This window comes from Podarcis gaigeae, assembly GCF_964106915.1.
Source record: "Podarcis gaigeae genome assembly, chromosome: 6".
NCBI classification, from domain to species: domain Eukaryota; kingdom Metazoa; phylum Chordata; class Lepidosauria; order Squamata; family Lacertidae; genus Podarcis; species Podarcis gaigeae.
In genome coordinates this window covers 63,179,404-63,193,195 of record NC_139682.1, presented here as the reverse complement: position 1 = coordinate 63,193,195, position 13,792 = coordinate 63,179,404, and the positions used below count along the sequence as shown (strand labels likewise).

Here is a 13,792-nt window from a genome sequence, read left to right as displayed (position 1 = left end):
CTAGTTACCTTAACTTTTCCTGCATTTTCCTCCTCTTCCTTTTTTTCTTCGAATTCAAAGGCAACAGTCATACGTTGCTGTCTTTGCTCCTCCCATAGAGTAGGATTAAAACTATCGCTGTCAGACTGGAAATCTAATTAGAGTAGAAATTAACGTCATAATCAAAAGATACATAGTAATAAAACTTTACCCACAATATCAACTTAAACAACCAAATAACTCTGAACTGGAAACACTGTGCTGTACAAATCTTAAATTATTTATTTTAAATAAAGAACATCTGTGGGTGCAAATAGTCAAAAGCATGTGGGCCTCAAGTTAGCCCAGTATGAGCATGCTTGGGGCTGTGAGCTAAGGTCACTCTTGATTTTTGTCCATGCAAACATACATCCTTTCCCAGCTACCAACTTGCCTAAAGTTCAGCAAATTCATTTGATATGATGTTCTGGCAATCCAGAGCCAGTTTCTAACTTCTAACCACAATGGTTTACAGCAGAAATGAAACTTTCATTGATTACCAAGAATTATTGGCCTTTTCTTTACCATCTTTTTTTAAGCTAGCCCACCAGAAGATCACCACCCATTTTCTGTCACAGGCTCATTGTATGGCATGGGGTATATTACTCTTGTACACTTTCAACAAAGGGCCGGCAGAAACAAAACAACAGTCCAGTAGCACTTTAAAGGCTAGCAAATGTATTATTACTTTCATGGATTACCAATAATGATGAAACTGACATGAAAACTTGTGCCATAATAAATGTGTTAGTCTTGAAGGGGCTAGTACTGCTCTTTTTGTTGAACTGTGATCAAAGCAACCATGTCGTTGTGAGGATAAAAAGACTGTAAAACAAATTTAAAATGCTATTTAAAAAGTAGGACGCTGCAGATGAGAACTCAGTGTGCAGAGTCTATATGTAGTACAGGAGCACAGTTCCAACAGACAGTTGTCACATATTGGATTTGCTGAGGACCTACAAGTCAAATGTTTGTAGGTCTGAATTGTGTTCATTATTCGAAGCCTATCCCCCAAATTCAAAATCAGGGATAGGCAGGCAGGAGGTAGCATTTTTATTTGAAGCTCAAGGTGGTATTCATGGGTCTTCTTTTCCCCATGTTACCCTCACTATAACCCTGCGAGGTGGGTTAGGTTGAGATACAGTGACTGGTCCAAGGTCACACAGTGAGTTTTGTGGCTGAGTTTAATCCTGGTCTCCCAGGTCCTAGTCTACTTAATATCCCTTTACCTTATTTCACATTCTAGCGGGAAAAGATGTAGAAATTAATAAACTGGGGAATGTAGAAGTTAATAAACTGGGAAACAATCTTTTCCCACAGTCTGTAAATATATTGTTAACAGTCCTTTTTCATGGGAGGATAGGGAGACAACCAGAACAGGTGGGGACCACACAACCTATCTTTAAGAAGAAAGCAACTGTGACAGCAGGGACGCCTTCTGACGCTTTTCAATTGTGTTAGGTGCTGTTTGTAAAACTGCAATGCCTAAGTATCCACAGCAAGGGAGGACGATGGTGAGAAAACCAGAATAACTTGGCCACAGTGCTGTGACCACTCATTGGTCATGCCCCCATGAATTCCTAGCAGCCCTGCCAAATCAGGCACTAGCTTTCATTGCTATGGTTAATCAAAAATGAAAGTTAAAAGTGGGGAAGGGAGTGGTTTGTATTGTAAAACAACAACTATCTATAGAATAATTGTTTAGAATACTTAAGTCAACATTGATTATTTACTGAATAGCTTTCCTTTTTTTGATAAGTACCTTCATCACCACGAGGTTGCTGAGGAAACATGTAGTTGGTCAGCACTCTTTGCTTTGTTTCTGGATGTGCCTCAGTTTGAAGAGGGATAAGGGCCTTGGACTGCAAATTCAAAGCAAACAACATTACAATAACTCCAAAATGATGGCATCTAAAATTATCATGTACACTAACAAATAGTGTCCCATTACAATGAGCATTGTAATTAACATTCTTCATCAAAACAATACTAACTACATAATTTCTAGGTATTAAATTGCATTGTAATGATTAGGAAATAGCAGCTCCAACCAACAGATGGTGCTGTGTTGTTTTCTTATTACTTAGATACAGTACTGTTCTATATGCTACTACCCTTTTGTCCTAAAGAAGAAATTGCGGTATCATTAAAACTAAGAGTATGATCCAGAAGCCTGCATACTGATTATCTGTTTTACATTTACATAAACACTGTCCTTCCTGTAACATCTCTACAATGCCACAGTTCTATCATAGATAGAAGACTCCATCCTCCTTTTATATGGCAAGGATGGAGAACTGGATCCAGCCAGTGGGGCAGAACCTTACTTTCCCCAACCTTCTATGGGCCACGTCTGACAGTTGGAAAGGGCTGCCAACCTCTGAAACACCTGGTGTCAGAATGAAATCAAACTCTGCAGGGAAAAGCATAGTACTTTGCAAGCCTTGATACTCTACTGATGTTTGTCGCTTACAACATATAGGGCTTTGTTGGCACCGGTGATCAGCTGAGAGTCACTGTCTGCAAAATCCCTTTCAGCCCAGGCATATCTTTAACTGCCAAATACTCCACATTGTATATGATGGCAGGTGGGTATGGCTAGACCAAAATTAAGCCTGTGGATCAAAGGTTCCCCATCACTGACAGATGGTTAGACTCAACAGGTCTTGGGCTTAAGCACCCTCCCTTGTGAAACACCCATCACATTGTACAGAAGGAAATAAATACATTAAAAGGTTGCTATTTGAACTAGTAAATTCTTGCCGCCCAACATCTCACTGCTTCCCCATGTCACTGCACTCTGCCTAACAGTAGGGCTAGCACTGCTTGGTGCTCCAAAATATTTGGGGGTTTGCTGGGAGATCTGATGATACGGATGAACTTGAAGGAAGCAGAACTTGAGATGCTTTGAACAATTTTGCATTATACTCATAATTTTTATCCCCCCCCCCCCGCCAGAAAGCATAAATATTTTACAAATACAAATACAGCTGAGCTTGCTGCCCTTTTATTTAGCTGTTAAAATGAGAACAGACATTAAAATCTTTACCTGGTTGTCTGAAAGCCACAAAGCTGCAAGTTCTTTAAGTTTTGTAAAAGTGATAGGCAAATTTTTCAATCTGTAAAAATAACAAAATTGGGACAACTTGAGTATTTACTTAAACATTGTCAAGATATTTATGCAGCATTTTAACAGTCAGATGACAGCAATTTCAACTTTGGTCATCCTCTTGAATTGCTTTTAAAAGACATCTTTATGGAAATACTTGATTCTTTTTCAAAGAATATTTTCCCAGTTAAAAATGTATACATAATTTAATTTCCTAAATACTCAGAGAAGATATTCTCTCTCTCTCTCTCTCTCTCTCTCTCTCTCTCACACACACACACACACACACACGTGTGTGTGTGTGTGTGTGTGTGTGTGTGTGTGTGTACCCCCTACCTAATCTATTGTTATGTGTTAAGTTTTTAGCCAAGGCAGTATTCCAAATTCAAGAACACCATTGCTGCAAGGAAACCCTGCAAATGTCTTCCAGCTGCTAAATGTCTCACTTTTGACTGCTACCAGAATAAAATCCTTATGAATCACTTTCACGCTAGCATGCATTTACAAAAGAATTAATAAAGGCTTGTGCTTTTTTTAGGAATAGCTTTCATTGTTATGCTGGATATGTGCTCAAACATGAGGGCAAGCTTAGCAGTCTCCTATGAAAGTGCCCTCTCACCGCAGGGCAAGCATCTTTAAATCTGTGACACTGGGATTAATGCTTTTCCCTTGTGTCCATCATAAATCTCATTCTGACACCCTCCCTAGCCTCTTCTCTAACAACATGCAGAAATAGGGCAGTTTGGAACCTGCTGTCCTTTATATCTGTTCCACCAGAAAAGCTTTATACTTCAGAGCTCTGCTTCCATTTTCTCCAGTTGTGGTGCACATTGTTCCGACACACCAACTTCTTGGAAACTGTATTTCTGGCATAACCCTTGGGCTGGGAGGTCAGCAGAAACAGGAACCACAAAATATTCTTAACTGGGTCCCTCTTTATGTGTCTACTTATTCAGTGGCATACCTTCTTGTTAACCGTGCACTACAGAAGACTCCAAGGGGACAGAAAGACAGTTGCTTTATGAAGCGGACAATAAACAGGACTAGTTCTGAGTCCAGCTTACATAGAACTGAACAGGTAGAGAGCTAAAAACACACACAAACATACCATAAATCCTACTCACTGAATCATAGGAGGAGCAATGGTTGCAGCCAGTTACCTTTTAACCCTTTACATTCCATATAACACAGGCCCCATCCAAGTACCAGAATGTTTGATTTCAAGACCCTGTAACCCTATTAGGGCACTACATTTACAAACATGGTTCATGCTAAATGAAAATTAAATCACAATATCAGTATGCTGATTCTGTGAAATTATTCCCACTTTTGTGTTTTAAATGACTGCATGTGGGGGGAAACAAGTGCTATATAGAAAACTCTAATTAGTTCCAACAAGAAGAAGAGGGATGTTTAAATTAGTTGAAGTTGAATTTTTTTTGCTACCCTTTTCAGTTAAATGAATCATAGGATTTTGGCTTTAATTACTGCAGCCTCTGGAAAATGTCAGTTGATGACATATTATTCATAAAATGACCTGAAATATTTAAGCAAAAAGAGAGAGAGAGAGAGAGAGAGAGAGAGAGAGAGAGACTATCTGCAACATTTATCAAATGTTTGCATTCTTCTTTATGAATTAAATGTAATTCTCATTCAGAGGAGAAGGTCATCCTGTTCTGCGAGTTGGACACCAGAGGTTTGTAGAACCTCCACTGGTTTGTAGAACCTCCCAGTTTTAGCTCTGCCTTCCTCCTTTGATGAAGTAGCCTCTTGTGGCTTTCTAAACCAGAAACGTTTTTGACATTTCTCTTTTCTCTCTACGCTACATGGTTTAGAGCAACTGTGTCCTTGTTCCTTCTCCTTTTTAATTACATCCATTAGTTTGCAACCCTGTGGAAGGTATTGTGTTATTTAATAAACTTTGTGCAGCACCTAAATAACTTTATGCCAACAATAATGTCACTGCTGTTGTTCAACTAATGAAAAAGAGAAATGCTTCCTTGAGAAAAGCTGTCTGCATCCCATGAAACAAATTAACATATCTGCACATATGTTGTTCTGTCAGCTGATAATCTGGCAATGCTTTAAGAGAAAAATGTTAGGATGCATTTTGAACAGTTCTCGGTTCAAAAGAGCACTGATTATGCAAGAAATCTAAAATAATAAAAAACATTACCTGTTGTCACTCAAGTTTAAGACTCTGAGTTTCTGCATTTGTCCAATCTCATCAGGAAGAAATTCCAGTTTGTTAGAGCGCAGAGACATAACTGTTACATTCTTACAACTTCCAATCTGTAGGCGTCAAAAACAATTGTTAAGGCATAGGCTATGTCACCAGAATTGCCATCTATATAGGTAGCTTAGTTACATCTTTAAAATAACTTAATTATATATGCTTTTTTACATGTTGTTTGGTGCTGATCTTGATGCTTATCAATTAGGGAAAAGCACCAAGCAGTATAAAAATTCCAGAAAATATGAATGCTTTTCTCTTTGTCTGACCTCTAGCCTAATTAAGTCATCCTAAACCTCATCCGCAACTGGACCTAACGGTCAGGGGTACCTTTACCTTTTTAAACACATCCTAATTTGACCTATTTAGATTGTTTATGGAAGAAACTCCATGCTCCATGGTAGTCGCATTATCATGCATTAGCAATGCATAAAGTATAGAGCCTTGCAAGCACAAATGGAACCCTCTTTTACAAATCACATACCTTTGCATTCATTACCCATGAAAAACTTAGATCCCAATGTTAAGTACACGTAAATCCCACCCACCACTTATCATCTAGATGCTACTCCCTCTATGTTATATGAAAACTACTCCCTTAGGTTACCAAGCCTTTCTAAGTAACTGCCTCACAGAAATGTCTGTCGGGACAGAGATGTGGCACCTTAAGGCCTCCCCTGACATCACCTAAGCTATGATGTAATGCAGTATAAGCCACTTGAAAACCACTCCAACATATATGTCACAAGAGAAGATACAAGCCACAAGGTACATGATACAGTTTATTCCCATGCCAATATCACCCATTTCTCAAGATATGCAATGTGGATGTGAGCAGAAGCTAGGCTTGAGTCTTGTATATTTTAGACATTTTCTGATGAAGTGATGTCATGTGGGAGAAGAATGTAAAAATGATCTATAGTGTTTAACAGATGTGTGGCTTGAACTCATGTCACTGCTTTGCAAATGCCTTGAATGAGTATTCCTGCATTCAAGCTACAGAAACTGCTGTTGCTTAGATTGAGTGGTTCTTTATCACCATCATACCAAAGCTTTAACCAAGAACCTGGCAAAGATTGTGACAAAGAACACTGGACTTGGCTGCAAAACCCATACTTTTGACTGACAGGAGTTGGAATTATGCTTTTAGAAGCCAGATTCGTTAGTGTCAGCTGTTCTGGATTATAACACAGGTTGAGAAATTGACTTCATCTCCCCCTAGGATGGAACGTTTTCACTTTGCAGCTTTTGCCCAGATTTGATATTTGCATGGAGAGCCCCCTTTGGAACTATTTCTCTGTTCCTGCATATTTTGTCCACAACTTATACAACACTAACAGACAATTTATTCAGAGGGATAGAAGACAATGTGCAACAAACTGAGTGAAGGTGGTTTTCAAATCTAGCGAAACATAATTTATTTTATTTATTTATAAAATGTATTTCTATTCACATACAAGGTATAAAGACTTAAACCAATGCAAAATCAAAACAAATAAATACAAAAACAATATTCAACCAATAATCAGAAAGCCAAAGAGGAACAGACTCATAAACATGCAAGAATCATTTGAATCCTAACCTAAGGGTAACAAGTTGCCACCAACTGGGAGTGGATATGCCTTTTATTCTTTTAGAATGTACTCAACCCTTTATATCCGAATGAATCCCAATACTGATAATCTCAAACTCTTGAGTGGAAAAAGCATATGCTCAACATATTGATCGATGAGAACTGCATTATGATTCCAAGTTGGAAACCTTTGACCCACTATAGGGTTAAGTGAATGCACACTTTAGAAACCAAAAACCCTTGCAAGCAAGGTAATTTCCAAAAATGTCTGGGGGGTTTTTAACCCCAGTTTGAATAAACTCAAACACTGAAAGGCTTGCCTTTAGAAGCTCTGTTCCCACACCATTACACTGTGTAAGGAAATCAACTGTGTATTCTAGTAGAACTAGTTACTAGATACCATCTTGCAGACAAGTTAATCAATTTTGGGCATTATGTCTAACAACCTCAGCTGCACCAAATTGATAAAACCACTGCTGTTCAATTTCCAAGCTCTCAGTTAGGAAAGGCTCACATGAAGATGAAAAATTGTAACCATAGGGTCCCAGTCTACTTGGTTCGTCATGTCTTCATACAACAGTTCTGGGAATGAAGATGGTGCACCAAGAATGACATCAGCCTGAAGCTCCTGAACGTGTTGGAAGCATCCTCAGTAAAAAAGAGTAGAAATGTGTACAGAAAGCATTGTGGCAAAGGAGTGGCCAGCATATTGACTCCTCCTTGTGGGCACTGTTCCCTGAAGAAATAAATTGTTACCTAATGGTTGCACTGGATTGTTAACTTCCAAATTGCCCTATTTTCAAAGTATGATGTAACATTTACAAGCTGATACAAAACTTTAGAAATTAAAAATGTTTGAAATTCATCATTCTTATGTGAATATTGCCCTTTTGTATTGAGAACAAACTCTGATTCGGTAATAGTGCCTTCAGTGTAAATTTATTCTGGATAAAGACAGGGAAATTTTAAAGTAATCATATTTCATAATATATTCTTACTTCTCTAGGCAGTTCAGGCAGGAAATTTTCATCTACAGCTAGTGTCCGCAGACTGTGCAAGTAGCCAATGGTGGGAGGTAGAGACTCTAGTTCATTACAGCTGCAGTCGAATTCCTCTAATAAAGATAAACTGAAACGTTAAGTACATTTGTTAGTCTATGTCACAAAGCCATCTATCACTAGGGTTTTTTATTATCTAAATCTTAACATTCCAGATCTGCAAACTATGCAAACATAAGACTTTCAAATGACAAAAATATAAGTATCTTACACATTTTTGAGCTGCAGTACAAAATATGCATTTGAAGGACATAATGGAATTATATTAGGAAATGCTTTCTAGTTGAAGCAGAGGAGTGGTCCACCTAGGGCACTACTATCAACACTAACTAATAATAAAGGCACAGGAAGAGCATTTATGCAGTAGTATATGGCAAACCCATGTATATTTTGTCACGTGTATATGATTGGCAGAAAGTTCCTACCACATGTAATTACGGCAGATGTGTGTATTGGTCTCCTCCCATTTGCATATGAAGCAAAATTGACATATGCAATTTTATCATGCATAAACAGGCCCCATCAAGAGATATCTTAACCATGAATCCTTTAAGTAGAAATGCTAGCAACTGAGTCTTATACTGACAATAAATGTACTGTAATAAAACTGCAGAAACACTTTCCAGTATTACTTAAGTAATACATATTTTACAAGGGATTGTCTAGACCAATTTCAGTCTGGCTTCAGGCCCAGTTTTAGTACTGAAATAATCTTGGTGGATCTGACTGACCTGTACTATGGGAATGCAACCCTGCTAAGTCTCCTAGACTTATTGGTGGCTTTTGATAGCACTGACCACTGTTTCCTTCTGAATCAGTTCTGTAGCTGGAAGTCAGAAACATGGTGAAACAGAGGTTCAACTTCTACCTACAGGGCTGTTTCCAGAGAATGGCACCAAGACAATTCCATACTGTCCCCCATGCTGTTTAAATAGATGTTACAGCCATTCTGAGAGTTCTTCAAGGTACAGTGGACCTGCCACTTACATGAGGGTTCAGTTCTAAAAGTCCACATGCAAAGGCAAAATTGTGTGAAGCCAGGATTCCCAGGAACCACTCTCAACTTGTCTGGAGCAGGCCTTGCCCTCTGCCTCACTTACTGCACAAGCCTTGGGATGCTCCCAGAGCCAGGTAAGCGAGACAGATGAATCAAAAAGCTCTTGCCATTGCGTAAAGCCAGGAACCCACCCATCCCTGGTGCACCCCCCACCCCACCTGTCCAGAGTTGGCCCTGCCCTCCGCCTCACTTACCACGCTCTTGGGACTTTCCCAGAGCTTTTACACGTCATCCCCAATGCCCAGTAAGTAAGGTATCTGGGAAGGAGGCAGGAGGGCTCTGAAAGCATTTCACGGCCCTTCAAGCTCCCTCCCAAAGCCTGGTAAGTGAGGTGGAGGGCTTAAAAACTCTTTCCATGGTGGGTTTTCCCAGCTCACCATTTATTTACTTACTTATTGGCCATGCACCTAAGGTCGTGATTGTGTCAGTAAAGTGAGCATAAGCTGAGGCCCACTGCGCTAGGAGTATTATTCCATAAATACACTGATACCAATCACTGCCTTTACATATCATCTGAGACAGGGGAGGTTGTGCAGTTGTTGGACGGATGTCTGGAAGCAGTAATGGGTTGGATGACAGCCAAAACTGAAGCTGAATCCTGACAAGATAGCAATCCTGTTGACAGGAGATTCTTGTGTTCAAGAGCTGGATAGATGGCATATTCTGGAGGGAGCTGCACTCCTTCTGATGGCATCTGGAGGTGCCCCTGGATTCACATGTCTTGGAACACCTATTAGTAGCTGCAGTTTGCTTGCCAGCTACAGCCATTCTTAGACGGTGATAGCCTGGCAGCAGGATCCTGCAGTTTGGTAACTTCCAAGTTAGATTACTCTAACATACTCTATGTGGGGCTCTGCTCTTGAAAATGGTTCAGAAGTTGTAGCAGGGGAAGACCACCATGGCAAGAGTATGGAGTGGTTCAGCCAGTTTAGTTCATATAACACCAGTTCTGAAGAGTTTGTACAGTCTGCCAATATGCTACTGTGCTTATTTTAAGGTTGTAATGCTGACTTATAATGATCTAAAAATTTTAGGGTTAGGTTACCTGAAGGAGCACTTCATCCTATATTATCCTGCCTGCTGGAGATGCTATACTCACTATTCTATCACCAAGTGGGCTTCATACACCTGAGACTTGTGAAGAGACCTGTGGAAAGTTGTGGAATGCCCTCCACCTTGAGTTTAGGTTGGTGTCTACGCTGGTTGGATTTCAGCACCAAGTTAAAACTTACCTCTTTATCCAGATTTTTAATGATGTAGGGTACTCAGCCACTGATACTTGGAGAGAGCAGTTATAATATTTATGAATTGTATACTGTTCTCAATTTTTTATTGATGTTGTTTTTAATAATTGATGTGTCCCACCCTTGTGGTCACTTGATTTGATGCAGGGTAAGATAAACATGAAAATAAATAAACAAGTTTCCATAATCCTACAAAATAATTCTGCAATAATTCTGTGAATTTAACTGCTAAAACAGCCTGATAAGTGGCACTCTCTGTTGAAAGCTTGACTGAATTAAAAAGAAACTGTTTCAATAAATCCTGAACTACCATAATGTTATGGTTATGTAGCAGGTATAATATTGGCTACCAACTACCCAGGACAGGAGGGAAGGGGGTACACACTGACTTCTCATTTACAGAAGTATTATATTTTACAAATGACCAAGATCAAAGCTTTCCCCCATAAATTTATTGGCAACAGTAAAATAGCAAGTGCCCAATATGGCCTTCAGTTATTTACTTCGACATTCCTCAGACGAACAAATCTAAAAGCAGCTGCTCCACAACCCACAGCCCATCTGGTTCCCCACACATCTCCCCTGCAACTAGCTACTAGACCACACTAGCCTGGAGGACTGAAGTGTGTCATCCTCTTGAGAACTGCACAGTGATTCATGAAGTGGGTTGGAAAGAGAACAGCTGAAAGCTTTGTTAGGCTTTTCATTATATGCTTGCGGCTGCCAAGCTGTAATTTAAGCCAGAGGAAGTGATCATTTCTAAAGGCAGCATTCAGACAACTTGGCCCAGATCCACTTTAGGCTTACGCTGACAGAAGATGTAGACATAGGTGACTGTGCTTTAGTAGACCACCTGGCAAAATGATCATGCTGCACCTTCAGTGATGCTACAGCCAGACAAGAAACGTTATCATTTATTGCAATTCCCTTTCAGATGCCACCAGTCCCTAGAATGGCAATACAGAATATATGGAAGAAGGGGAATGTTGCGTTTCAAACGCATCCACACTAACCAAATGCTGAATTCAATCCCTGGCACCTTCAGTTCAAGGATTTCAGGTAGCAGAACTGAGAAAGACCACTGTGAAAGCCATCAACAATCAGAGTAGACAATACTGGGATAGATGGACCAATGGTATAACTCAGTATAAAGCTACTTTATATGTGCTTCTGTGTAAATGAAGAGACATGTATTGCTCAGAGCAAAGGCATTCAGGATTGAAGCAAAGTGCTATCACAAAATCATTCATTACGTAAGCATTAAGGGAGCAATCTAATATCTTGTCTGTGGATGCAACAGCATTTGCTTCCTCCTTCACCCGCTGCACCTGCCCCTCCCGCACCGAGAACTGTGGGGCTAAAGGGGAAGAAAATCCTATTTGTACAGCTGAATATATCTCTCAAATATGAAAAATGTTATAAGGACTTAGGATGATGTAATAACCTCTCAATTGCAAAATGAGAATGAAACAAAATGGTCATTGTAAATTGACAAATTATGAGATGTAAATGATAATTGCTATATTCATGCCAGACATGGTCATCAAGATTCTAAAATTATATGGATCTCATCTGAAAGATTCAGTATAAAGACAAAAATATGCAAGCATCATTTCAAAATGGTAAGAAGCTTTCGGTCTAGTTAAGATACTTTGAAGATGAGCACATCTGCAAGGAAGGAAACACGGCGTGTTCTACTAATGGTCAAGTGCAGTATATTTATTGACAAGTATCAATAAATATAGATAATAAAAGAGAGAGAAGGAAAAAAGCCTATTAGATCCCATTATACATGATTTCTGTAGCCTGGTTGCCACTTTCCTGTGGCTGGATCCCATGCTGCTGCAGTAACTGCTAACAGAGCAAAGCTTTAGAAAATACCGTATTTTTCACTCTATATGACGCACCAGACCACAAGACGCACCTAGTTTTTGGAGGAGGAAAACAAGAAAAAAAATATTCTGAATCTCAGAAGCCAGAACAGCAAGAGGGATCGCTGCGCAGCGAAAGCAGCAATCCCTCTTGCTGTTCTGTGATAGCTGCGCAGCCTGCATTGGCTCCATAAGACGCACACACATTTCCCCTTACTTTTTAGGAGGGAAAAAGTGAGTCTTATAGAACAAAAAATACGGTACCTAAAATTTCTTTTAAAAAATTGGTTTGCAAATGTGTGGAAGACAGTTGTGGATGGTGGCACTCATGAGCTTGCAACTGTGACTCATTGAGAGCTCCCCCCCCCCCCATTATTTAAATTGTCCCATCCTTCTGTGAATTTAAATAATCATTTCATAAAAGAATTCTTATGGAAAAATTTCCATTGCAAATTTAAATCAAACAACAACAAAAATCTTTAACATAAATAGTTTTAACTTGCACATCACTGAAAAGCAAGGTTCTTCTTGCACAATTTCTGTACAGTCCAAACTGAATCATATATAAAAAATATTCATAAATGACACTTTACATGATGCAACATATATTTACTGGAGTTCTCACAAAACTCTCAGCAGCTAAACAAATGATAAAAATAGAACAAAACACTGTCTGCCAAAGCTATCATCTCAATAAAGTAGTAATTTATGTATCTGTTTTTTATTACCGCTCATTAAGCTCTTGCTAAACATCTGGAAAATGCTACCAAAGCTATTATTTATAAATAAATATGATTCTACAAAGCACTTATTGTTTTATACTTAGTTGTTAAAATTATTCTGTAACTCCACTTAGTAAGGGAAATTTAAAAGAATCTTGATAGTCTTTGAATTTTATATTATTTTTACCTTTCAATTTAAAAAACTGATTCAACTTTATAATTAAGGAGCAGAGTTAAGGTTTAAGAGTGCTACAGTGATTCCTTCCCTGTGCTGCAATGGAACTAGATCAAGAAAGTAACAGTTTATTTACCAGAACATGTAGCTGCTGTTATGCCCTTGTCTGTTTATTTCTCACTACACAAGGCAATGAAGCTGTAAGGAGTAGGCTGTTAAGTTATCCCCCACATGTCCCACAAAAAGCAGGCATTGTATTTGGAAAGCATTTCAAAATTTTGTATAACAAAAAAGAACACTATGAGCACAGCACAGCTCAAGTTAAGCACTTGTAATTCCCATCGATCTTAACAGAAGAGATTTAAGCATGTGCTCAGTTCTTCAAACGAAATCAATGATACTTAAAGAAAAACAGGTTGCTTATCTTAAACTGTAGCTCCTTGAGTAGTCATTTGTGCAGGCACATACATGGAGTTCTGTACCTGTGCGAAGTCTGAAACCTTCTGATAAACATTTTGGCAGGAAATCTGCCCAAAGCACACGTTCAAGGGGTGTAGTTCCTACATTCCCTCTCAGATACTAGCGGATGGCAGTTATATAAGGAAACACTTGAGTGACAGGAGGTGTGAAAAAGGGTGGGTTGTTTGAGTGAACATATGACCACAGGAACTAAAGTTGCAGGCAAACAACCTGCTTCTCTTTGGGGTCTTTGTGCAGTTTCACACATGGTAG

General features: G+C 39.1%; 1 protein-coding gene across 15 annotated transcripts in view; it reads right to left on the bottom strand.

The window, feature by feature from the left end:
* Positions 1-13,792, bottom strand: part of LRRC7 (leucine rich repeat containing 7) — a 184,103-nt gene that overhangs the window by 44,726 nt on the left and 125,585 nt on the right. For 14 of the 15 annotated variants that reach the window (XR_014565299.1, XR_014565300.1, XM_083742903.1 and 11 more), the window contains 5 exons: positions 7,932-8,061; positions 5,304-5,419; positions 3,068-3,137; positions 1,781-1,880; positions 9-133 (listed from right to left, as the gene is read on the bottom strand). Coding sequence is in view for 12 of the 15 variants with exons in the window: in XM_083742903.1 (XP_083599029.1) it covers positions 9-133; positions 1,781-1,880; positions 3,068-3,137; positions 5,304-5,419; positions 7,932-8,061 (541 nt within the window). In the remaining 3 variants the exon portion in view is untranslated. Of the gene's footprint in view, positions 1-8; positions 134-1,780; positions 1,881-3,067; positions 3,138-5,303; positions 5,420-7,931; positions 8,062-13,792 lie in introns of those variants that run through there. The other variant, XR_014565298.1, reaches the window with a different exon arrangement.